At 37.3% G+C, this 12,023-nt stretch overlaps 1 protein-coding gene and 1 long non-coding RNA gene across 2 annotated transcripts; one reads left to right on the top strand and one right to left on the bottom strand.

The window, feature by feature from the left end:
• The first annotated feature begins 9,753 nt into the window (after window positions 1-9,753).
• On the top strand, window positions 9,754-10,132 carry LOC120193698. The gene is made up of 2 exons (XR_005522881.1): window positions 9,754-9,860; window positions 9,978-10,132. It is a non-coding gene; the product is annotated as an uncharacterized LOC120193698 (long non-coding RNA).
• A 1,427-nt stretch (window positions 10,133-11,559) lies between these two features.
• LOC120193522 (dirigent protein 15-like) lies at window positions 11,560-12,017 on the bottom strand. The gene has a single exon (XM_039196007.1). It carries the CDS (start codon window positions 11,992-11,994, stop codon window positions 11,569-11,571), a length of 426 nt encoding a protein of 141 aa, XP_039051938.1. The 5' UTR covers window positions 11,995-12,017; the 3' UTR covers window positions 11,560-11,568.
• Window positions 12,018-12,023: the final 6 nt, after the last annotated feature.

Here is a 12,023-nt window from a genome sequence, read left to right as displayed (position 1 = left end):
TACTCCGAATAGCATTACAATGAATTCATAATGGCCATATCTCGTTCTAAAAGCAGTCTTTGGAATGTCCTTCTCCTGAATCTTCAATTGGTGATAACCCGAACGTAGATCGATCTTCGAGAATACCGAAGCTCCTTTTAGCTGATCAAACAAGTCATCAATGCGCGCTAGGGGATACTTATTCTTGATGGTCACTTTATTAAGCTATCGATAATTAATGCAGAGACGCATTGACCCATCCTTCTTCTTAACAAATAACACTGGAGCTCCCCAAGGTGACACACTTGGTCGAATAAATCCCTTCTCTAACAACTCTTACAATTGATTCTTTAACTCTTGCAATTCTTTTGGAGCCATCAGATAAGGTGCCATTGCAATTGGAGCTGTTCCCGACATTACTTCAATTTGAAATTCTACCTCTCTATCTAGAGGTAATCCTGTCAACTCAACAGGGAAAACATCAGGGAATTCCCGAACTATTGAAATCTCATCTAATCCTTTCTCTTTAGCTCTTGTATCTATCACATTTGGAAGAAAACTTTGACATCCTTGTAGCAATAGCTTCTTAGCAGACATTAATGATATTACATTTGCTAAAGGATTAAACCTTTCACTGATCACACTTATTTCTGTTCCTCTTGGACTCTTTAGGGTTACCTTTTTCTATATGCAATTAACATCCCCATATTAATGGAACAACCAATCCATTCCCAAAATCACTTCAAATTCCTCAAAATTTAATTCCATCAGATTAACAGGGAATTCAATTCCCTGAATCTTTATGAGACACCCCTTACAGACTTTGTTCACCCGAGCACTATGGCCTACAGGGTTAGTTACTATAATCTCATTACTCGTAGCTTCTAAGGGGATCCTCAATTCCTTTACTAACTTACTTGTAATGTAAGAATAATTAGAACTCGGATCAATCAATACCAATACTAATTTATCATACAGCTGGAAAGTACCTACTATAATATCAGGGTCATCACGGTCTTTACTTGTCTGTAAAATGTACACCCGTGCGGTTGACCGAACTTCATGTTGAGCAAAGGATTCATACTGGTTCCTTCCTCTGCCTCTTTCTCGTCCTCTCTGTGAGGCAGAACCAACTCTCTCAGATGGTGCAGGTTCACCAACCATTAATGGACAATCCCAGATAAAATGTCCAGCATCTCCGTATCGGAAACAAGTCCCAACAGCCATCCGACACGCGTCAAAATGGTTTTTCCCACAATGCTGACACTGTCTTGCTTGACCTTGGTTGGATCTCCCAGCACCAGATCCCACTGACTGTGTCTGTCTAGGCCTTGCCTGACTTGCTCCCCTAGCAGATGATACAACTGATTCTGATCTAACTTTTGATCAAAATCCCGAGTTTCTTCCTCTTTTTGATGGTGCTGAGCTGGAAGAAACACCTTTCCTCTTTGATGTCTGAACTCTTAAGTCCTCGAATATCTCATTTTGAGCTCTTTCAAGAGCTTTGGAACGATTAATCACCTCTTGGAACGAGGAAAAATTTAATACTATCAATATTTCTTTCAATCTAGGGTGTAAGCCCTCCACAAACCATTCACACACATCTTTTTCAGTAGGCACAAGCTCAGATGCAAACTGACTCAACTTGTTAAACTCGCATTCATACTCATATACAAAGCGGTTCATATGTTTCAAGTTTATAAACTCCTGTTTCATCTGCCGAATGAACTGATCTCCTATATACTTGCTTTTAAATTCATCTAAGAATAAAGACCAAGTCAACTGGTCACTTGACATCCTCATGGCGACGTTCGTCCACCATATCCTTGCCTGACCCCTCAGTAACGAGACATCTCCATCTAACTTCTCCACTTCAGAATAGTGGAGACCATTCAACATGATTTTCAAATCATTTAACCAAAGATCTGCCGTAACCGGACCTTCCTCAGATTCTCCCTTAAATTCGGGAGCTCCTAAACTTCTCAACTCTTTTGCTACATTCATTCTTTGAATTGGTGGGGCAGGAGGTTAAAGACACGTCAGAATAGCGTCCAACGTCCTGAAGAAAGTGTCTTGGTCTTGTACAGACACTCCCTGAGATGCCTGTCCTTCACCTTTCCTGGCCAGGGCAGGTGAATTACTGCTTTCAGCAGGCCTGTCTTCTCTCGCTTAACTTCTGGAGCTATTATGTCTGGACATCTAATAAAATAAACACATTGTTCTATTAGTAAAACAACATACTTATACTATACCAGATCAGAAGTTCTCACTATTTATTGGCATATATTCCATTTAAAGACTCTATAGACTCTGATTTATACCTAGAATCGGCTAAACCATAGCTCTGATACAATTAAATGTAACACCCTCAACCCGTACCCGACTCGGATACGAGACCAGGATGTCACATTGACTATACAAAACAATACTCTAAAAAAACGATAAAACATTTGAACTTATATTATTAAAATACAATAATATACATATGTTAATACAAGTTTATCAAAAATACTCAGAGCATACACAACTTGACCCTTTGATTTCATGCCAACATTCATTTACATAACAAAATGACCTACTGATTAAGTTGCCTATGATCTGATAGTTGCAGGAGTAGTGTTGTCCAGCTGCTTAACATATCTCGTCTACTTTCTCGAATCCTACGTGTGAAACACTCACACACTAAGTCATCGACTTAGTGAGGCAATATAATAATAATAACAAAAAAGAAATGTAATGAAAATGCCATAATAAAATGGAATGAGATGAAATCAAATACTTAACCATGCAGTTTATATCACCATGTTCCTTACCTGTAAGCATAGTACAATAACATTCACGAATTTGTATTAATAAGATTATTGGCCCATGATACCATACTGAGAACCTAAGGTATGTGAGTATTGTAAGGCTGTGCACTATGCTGTCACCACAGCTCATATAAATGCACCGAAGTGCCACGTAGAATTGCACCGAAGTGTCGCGTAGAATTACACCGTAGTGTCATATAAGATTGTCCCTAAGGACCACGTAGAAAATTACTTAAGAATCATATACATATGCCAAGGATCAAGTATGTGTCTCAAAAGACCTCATATATGTTCCAAATAATACATATATGTCCCGAAGGACTGCGTAGACCCTCTACTCTTGGCATGCCAACTATACCTATAGTTCTCATCTACATAACATGGGTTTTTCCCAAATTACATAGTATATCACATAGACATATCATTTTCTTACCTTCATCACATGGCTCATATAAATTTGCATATATATTCATTTAAAACATGTTACACAATGCACATAGTATGAATTCATATCATGCTTCACATTATGAAATGAATCATGAATCAATGTATTGAATCTAGACTTCTCACAAATGTAGAACTGAATATATCGCTATAATCATGTTATGCATATGCACTCACCTATATTTCTTTGCTTTTTCCTCGATTGATCTTACTAGGCAATTGTTCTGGAACTTGTTTAGGCTCTGTATCTATATAGTAATTCATTGATACTTATCAGTATACTAATTAATATACTAATTGCATAATCTACTGGTTGATGTATATTATTCATCAATTGTATCAACCATGTACTCTCTTGAGCTGCCATTATTGCTGCTCGATACTCAGCTTTAGTGGTTGACAATGATATTGTTGGTTGTCTCTTGCTACACCAAGAAATTGTTCTGGAGCCAAGCTTAAACACATACCCAGTTGTTGATCTCCTGGTGTCATGATCTCCTGCATAATCAACATCACAATAACCAAATAACTTGCAGTCTTCATCTTTCTTGTACAAAAGACCATAGTCAATTGTACTATTCACATATCTCAGTATTCGTCGAACTGCTTCCAAATGAGGCTTCTTTGGATTTTGCATATACCGACTCATGACACCAACTGCATAAGAAATGTCAGGTCTAGTCAAGGTTAAGTAGATCAGACTACCTACCAATTATCGATACATTGTTGCATCTTCTAAATCTTTTCCTTCATGTGCACACATTTTGACATTTGGTTCTATTTGCGTTGAAGTTGACTTGCATTCGAGCATTCCAAACCTCTTCAACAAATCTTTAGCATATTTCTGTTGACACATAAATATTCCTTCATGTGTGCGATCAACTTCTAGACCAAGGAAGTGCTTAAGTTGTCCAAGTTCCTTCATCTGGAAACGAACTGATAAATTCTCCTTCGTCTGAAGAATTTCTGCCTCATCATCACTGGTTATGATTAAGTCATCCACGTACACTAGCACGATAGCTAGCTTACCTTCATTGACTTTTATGAACAAGCTAGAATCTGCAGGTGTTACTGAATAACCACTTTTCGTTAGAAATTCAGCAATCTTACCATACCACGCCCTAGGTGTTTATTTCAATTCGTAAAGTTATTTTTGCAACTTACACACATATTCAGGATGATCTTGACTCTGAAAGCCCATTGGTTGGGTAATGTAGATCTCTCGATCTAGATCTCCATAAAGAAAAGCATTCTTCACATCCATCTGCCACAAATTCTAGTCTTTGTTGGTTGCAAGTGCAAGTAAGACTCATACGGTTGTAAGTTTCGCCACTGGACTAAATGTTTCATCATAGTCTAGTCCATACTATTGAGAGAAACCACGAGCACTAATCGTGCCTTGTACCTCTCGATTGACCCATCAGGACGGCACTTTATCTTGTAAACCCATTTGCAATATATGAGTTTCACATCTTTTATCTTTGGCACAAGATCCCAAGTTTGATTTTGCTGAAGTGCATCGATCTCTTCTTTCATAGCTGTCATCCACTCAGAACTCTGCGATGCTTCTTCGAACGTCTCAGGCTCTGTTACTTATTCAATTATGGTTGTATTGGCATTTTTGGGATTTGGCCTACGTATTCTTGTTGACCTTCAGAGTTGAGATTGTGGAATTGATTCTTCTGTTTCACTAGGTCCACCTTCTTCGTTTGGTTGTTGATACATGCCAATTTGCCAAGGATTTTGATTCTGAGTCACTCTTTGTTCGATATTATCGTCATTTAGATCTCTTGATTCATCTGTTCTTGTTTGGAGTTGAACAGTATGCTCCCCTATCTTTTGTTGCAGATTGTCTCCAAATTCTCTCGAGTCTGGCAACACCTCATTCTCTGAGGACCACCAAGAAGATGCTTCATCAAATACTACATTTCGTGATGTGTAGCATCAACCACTCATTGGATCACAACATTTCCACCCATTTCTCTGGCTGTTGTATCCTACAAAGATACATCTAACAACTTTCTTGTCAAACTTGCTCCGTAAATGATTAGGAACAAACACATAACATACACATCCAAATACTCGAAAGTAGCTAACTGTAGGTTTCATGTTCCATAGTTTCTCAAAGGGTGAAACAAATTCTAACCTTGGTTGAGGAAGTCTGTTGATCACAAAGGCTGCAGTCCTCATTGCTTCAGCCCAAAACCTTCCAGGTATGTTCTTTGCATATAGCATACTTTGACAAATTTCTGCAAGATGCCGATTTTTTCTTTCCACTACACCATTCTGTTGTGGCGTGTTGGCACAAGTATACTGATGACGTATTCGACATTCCCTTAGGTATTGAGAGAACTCATTTGATTTATATTCTCCTCCGTTGTTTGTGCGCAAGCAACATATCTTCTTTCCTACTTCTCCTTCAGTCGAGTCTCTGAACTCTTTAAACTTTGAGAATGTGTCAGATTTTTCTTTCATAAAGAAAACTCATACATACCTGGAGAAGTCATCAATGAATGTTAGCATATTGCTAATTGAATGTTGCTTAACTGGTCTGAACACATCAGAGTGAACCAACTCCAACAGTTCTTTTGATTTAAACTTTGACTCGTCATATGGTAATTGGTGTGCTTTACCATATTGGATTCCTGCACATACCGTGTTTGGTCTCACATCTAGTTGAGGAAGCCCCTTAAGCATCGACTTATTCACCATAACTTAGAATAGCTAACGTGACCTAACCGCATGTGCCATAGATCTGATGTCTCATTTTTCCTTGTCATGTCTACATATGCAGGCTCTACTGACATCACGTAGATTGACTCCAAACGTCATCTCTCCATTGTTGGTGTTTCTGAGATATTGACGTCACGAAATACCTTCACGTCTTGAGGACCAAATAAGACATAATGGCCTGATGATGTTAATTGAGCCACATATAGCAAATTTTTTCTTCATTCCTGGGACATGATAAACATCTTGAAGTTGCATCTGGATAGAATTATATAGAGGCGTAACTATCGTCTTATCGATATGAGTTATCGGTAACCTTGAATTGTCAGCTGTCACCACCACACGACTCCATTGTACTCAGACAGGTTTTGCAACTTCTGTTTGTCACCTATCATATGATTTAAGCAGCCTGAATCTATGATCCAATCATTCTTGTAGTCAATCCGTTCCGGTGTTGTTACCGTGAGAGCTAATTCTTCTTCTTCCATAGCAAATAACGCTTCAGTATCCCAACCATCTTCATTATTCTCCTTCGAACTAAAAGTAGCATTATTACTTTCAACGGGCTTTTTCTTGGTCCAACAATCTTTTGCCATGTGGCCCATCTTCCCGCAGTTGTAACACTTGCCATCAAACTTTCTACTATTACCGCAATTCTTGGAAACTCCCCCTGAATGAGGGCCTCCCTTTCCTTGGTAATTTTTCACCTTGTCACCATCCTTTTTAGATCCACTGTCAGTATATCGCTGAAAAATGGCTCTACTTTTGCTGGTATAGAGCGCTTCCTCTTCACCCTTCAGCGAGACTCCTCCCATTTGCTTGGTCATGGCTTCTTGACCTGCAAACAAATTTTCAAACTCAACAAGCGATGGTTGTGTCGGCCATCCCTGTACAGCGGCAACAAACCCTCGATATTCGGGTCTCAAACCATAGACAATTATTCTTTTTTATCATGGATTCCCCAATAACAGCTATCAGATCTAATTCTGAAATTTCGCGACATATCGACTTCACCTTGTGAAAGTATTGGGCAACCGTCATGTCGCGTTGCGCCATTGATATAGGTTCATTCTCGAGAAGTTGCAATTTTGTATCATTCCTCTTCGAAAAGAGTGTAACAAAAGTGTTCCATGTTTCCTTTGGTGTTTTAGCATCCCGGATGTGCTCTAACATTTCTTCTTCAATTGTGGTCTTTAAAGCAAATATTGCTTTGCCTGCTTTAATTCTCCATTTTCACAAGATGCCATTGGCATTTTCTGCCGCCGGTTGTGTAACTTCACCACCACCGACAACCTCCCAAAGGTCTTGACCTTGTAAGTATGATTCCATACATGTTGCCCATGTGTTGTAGTTTTTGTTGTTGAGCTTTTTGATTCCTCCAACTACTTGAAGATCACCCATCTTAACGACAAGGCTTTGACTACACCGAACAAGCTTGAGTAACAAACGTGCAGAGTACTAAATTACTCTAAACACAAAGAAGCTCCACAAGATTTGTAATAACCCCGACAATAATCTCAAGAAATCTTTTCTGATGTGGAAGATTAGTTAAAAACTGTAGCCACAGAGCATACTTGGAATTTCAAGAGACCTTAAAAACATGGCTCGGATACCAATTGTTGAATCAAAATAGAGTAAAAACTCTAATTGATCGAGAAGAAAAAACTCTTTAGAATAATCTCACAAAATTGCAAAAGGGAAGAACTCTTAAAAAGCTTTCAATGCTTATAATTAAGCTTGATTGTTGGATGATAAAACTCAATACAAGTAGAGTATTTATAGGTTACAAGAATAATCTAAACCACTCATTAAATAATCACTAAATAATCTAAACCATCGAAATTAAAACATGAAAAGAATACTTAATTTTCACCTAACTAAATTGATGTAAGCAATGACATCAAAACTAAATTGATGTAAGCAAAGACATCAAATTAATTTAAGTGTGAACTTATTTAGGCTAATATTGAATTTTCAACAACCTATAAATATAACTAATTAATAAGCTCACTATAGGGCATGTGAGCTGTTTATGGATTTAGCTAAGCACATTTCATTTTCAGGGTTTCAAAAGAGCCAATCTCATTACTCAGTTAGGGCTCCACGGAGCTGGTTCCATCCCTATAAAGCCCTATAGGTGGTAATGTTGTTTTCCTCCAAAAATGACTCGGTTTTTCATTTGATTGTGATTATATAAAAAAACAATTAAGCAACTGCATAGACTAGATATCCTCCATAATCCAATAGTTTTCTTTATTCGATTAAATCCACGATGTGCGGTTGTTGTCGTTGTTGTTGTTGACAGAGAAACAGTTCGACGTTGTCTTCGTTAAATGATGAAATCGGAGAGTATGTTTCCATGAATTCAGCAGGACAATTGCAGGCCAATTGGTCTGTGCTTTTTTTTTATGATCATGAAATGTTGGGTTACTGATATGAGAAGAACATATTTCTTCTTGACTGTTGATGTGTTTGACTCATTAGAGAAAGCTAAATAGGTCTCAATGATAATACAAAATTAACTCTATTTTATCGAGCGTGGAAGACAATTTGAACTCATAAAAGTAAACAATGTGTTTGATTGTAAACTAAGCAAAACACTTGCAAACTCGTCAATCTCGTAACGAAATATAATTTAAAAATCTGGAAAGAAAGGGCAGAAGGAAATGAAATAGAAAGAAAGAGTGGTGTTGGCTTAGTTTGGTCGAGTGCAATCCCGTCGAATTTCGCCTTGATTTCCCGTCAAAACCCTTACTCGGCCTAGCTTAGTCACTGCAGCCACGAAAGCCTGGTTAAACGCTGCATTGCTCGATGCGAAAAGATTGACGGTGTTTCTCGACCTCCTATCCGAAAACAGTACCTGATCAGAGGTGAAGAGACCCTTTCCTTGTTGAAGATTCTTGTAGTAGACATTGTCGAATGTTCGAGGTGTGTTCGGATCCATGTTGATGGCGATTGTGGGGTCGACGATTCTCGGGCACATTTGCCTAAGATGCATGGCGTAAATATATATGTGACTAAAAAAACTCCCATACATGTATATGTTGATATTTGTATAAATATATATGTGACACTGTATAAGATCCGACTACAAGCCACACTTAAACCAGATTAACATATTGGGAAGTACCAAGTTCAAATCTCAGCCTCATCTATAAACAACCCTAACATTATGCCATAGAAATGTGACTAATTAATCTTCATGTTTAGCCACAATTAAGCAACTGCATGGACCAGATATCCTCCAAACTCCAGTAGTTTTCATTATTCGATAAAATCCACAACGTGCAGTTGTTGCTGCTACTGCTGTTGACTGGGAAACAGTTCGACGATGTCGTTGTTAGATGACGACATTGGAGAGTATGTTTCAATGAATTCAGCAGGAATACTGCAGGCATATTGAATTGTGCTTTTTTGATGATAATGTAATGTTGGGTTACTGATATGAGAAGAACACATTTATGCTTGCTTGTTAATGCGTTTCTGGATTCGAGTCTTCCAATAACATTTGATTTCGTTATCTGTCCTTCCGGGCAGAAACTGAGCTATTTTTTACCATCTACATATACATACATATGTTATTAAAATTTTATTAAAATTAGAATACAAATTACAAATAATAACTTAAAATTCAACCCAATTGTTAAAATTGAATCTAATCAATTCATGCAGATCAAAATCAGAATACAAAATATAAATTAATAACTTAAAAATTTCAGGCAGATGTTAGAAACCTATTTGGTGATTGAAAATAAATCAAACCCCCACATTGCTAAATCCTCAAAAATATATAGGCTTTAGAGAGGTGCACTTCTCTTTTTCTCATAAGCAAAATCCAAAATGTTGTACTTCAACTCATAACACACACCAATGAGAAGAAATGAAGAAGATCAACAGGTAACAGAGTTTTATAATTATTTGTTATATGAATAATGCATATATTGTTGCATATATATATATATATGGAGGAACAATATATGATCATAACATGAACTAACCTATTTCCCCACTTAGCATGCAGTTTCATGATCAAGAGTTCCTCTTTGAGAGTGATATTGCCTCGACGTATGTCTGGGCGAAGATAGTTCATCCATCGGAGTCGACAACTTTTTCCGGTACGTTTCAAACCTAACAAAACAATTTATTTTATATCATTAGGGTTACGATGAAAAACTAAAGTAGCACTATGCATGTTCTTCAATGAATTAGCTTTCTCGTATGGTTCATGAAAGCTTTATAAGAATAAGCTTAAATTAAAATTATATATATATATATTTACCAGAGGCTCTAGCAAGATGATTCCAACAACCTACACCATGCTTAGCAATATAGTTGATGAGAATAAAATCTTCTTCCGTTGTCCATGGCCCTCTTCTCACTTCAATAATTAGTAGAATCCAGAAAGAGTTATTGAGATAATACATACTCTTAAACTCACTCTTAACTCACTTTATTATAGTCCTAATTCGGTTAAATTTAATAGAAGGTCCTCCCTATATTATATTTTTATAGATTTAACCCCTTTATTACAATTTGATAATTTTTAGTTCTCTATATTTTGTGAAATTAATTGTTTTTACTACCAATATATATATATAAAAGACCTCTGTTGCTCCCACTTTCTTGTGCATGTGGAATTTTATTTACATACCGAGCCATTTATAATATATTATAAATAAAAGTTAAGTTGATATTATTTTTGGTATAATATATCATAAATGGTACTTGTACTAACAATAGTATTAACATGTTATTCTAGTTCTTGCTCACATGTGTTGGAAATAATAAAACCGCAAAACTACACCGTTAGCACTGACTGAACAAAATAATAAAAAATAAATTATCGAACGATTAGAACCGTGTCGTGGTGAAACCATTGCCTTAGAAACAAATTCACTCTGATGTGTGTAATCGCTACAGTAGACGGATTGTCCCCCGATGTTAACAGAGTCGCTCCAAGATTTCGTATACCCGAAATCGGATAAGTGAGTGTTGAGAGTAAATTGAGAAACTAACAAAGCCTCTCTACTTATAGGCTAAGTTCATGGACAAAAAAAATCGTCCAAGGAAAAAAATCAAATATTAATTTTCAAACTTATATTATATTGCAACAAGCCAAGACAAATGATAGTGATAGTAGTACACAAGAATGATCCTTATTCTCTATCACTCAACAAAGAATGGAAGAATGTACACTATAAATACTCAAGCTAATGGTATTTCCCACTCTGTGGGATAGTGTCTAAGCATTACTAACAACATGAAGAGAAGATCAAGCAAAAAAAAATTATTCCAAGGTTATCAATAAATTGCGCTTGATTTTGTATGTTTTCAATCAGTTTATTTATGTGTAAGAAGACAAGATAAGGAGAGCAATGTATCACGAATGAAGTAAATTAAATTGAAAATTTTATTTTGTATTAAGTTTTTGTAGTAATCAATTCCGATCAATGGAGGTTACTTAAAAGAAAAAAGAAAAACCATCAATTTCAAGATAGAAAAAAGAAAGAAAACTCAAGTATTTTCTATGTCTCAAAATGACTAATAGTGGAGTAAAGTAACATTGTATCCGATGACCGCGTCCGTTTGTTTGATCGAGTAAGTCCTAGCAAGGCAATACCCACGAGCCAGCCTGAACTTTCCGGTGCCTCCGACGACCGGTATTTCTCTCTCTTCTTTCATCACCGGATTCCGACCTGAAAGTGCTACCGTTGTAAGGCCCTGCAGTGAAAGCATACGTAAGGGTCATAAGAAGGCTCCACTCTTTTTCCAGCGATGACATGGCATAAATCCCTTGAGCACGCCCCAGCAACGTCGAGTTTCTGTTCGGGGTGACCGTCAGTGGGTTATCTATCACCGAAATGGACCCGAACGCTGCCTCCATGGGGTCTTGACCCGTGAAGTTCGATCGTTCGGCGACGCGGACGACCGTCGGATGGGGTCCTCCGACGATGTCATGCATGTAAAATTGGATCCGAGTCACCTTCTGTTTCAACGCAACTGCGTTATAAACAGCCAAAGAAAACGCCATGAAAACCAAAAATTTGGTCGCAAATGCCA

This window comes from Hibiscus syriacus, unplaced genomic scaffold, assembly GCF_006381635.1.
Source record: "Hibiscus syriacus cultivar Baekdansim isolate YM2019G1 unplaced genomic scaffold, ASM638163v2 tig00116996_pilon, whole genome shotgun sequence".
NCBI classification, from domain to species: domain Eukaryota; kingdom Viridiplantae; phylum Streptophyta; class Magnoliopsida; order Malvales; family Malvaceae; genus Hibiscus; species Hibiscus syriacus.
Note: the sequence above shows the minus strand (reverse complement) of the source record. Positions and strands in the feature narration are given on the sequence as shown.

Excerpts from the sequence above, each read along its gene's own strand:
- LOC120193522 (XM_039196007.1), bottom strand. The coding sequence starts at position 11,994 with ATGGCGTTTTCTTTGGCTGTTTATAACGCAGTTGCGTTGAAACAGAAG.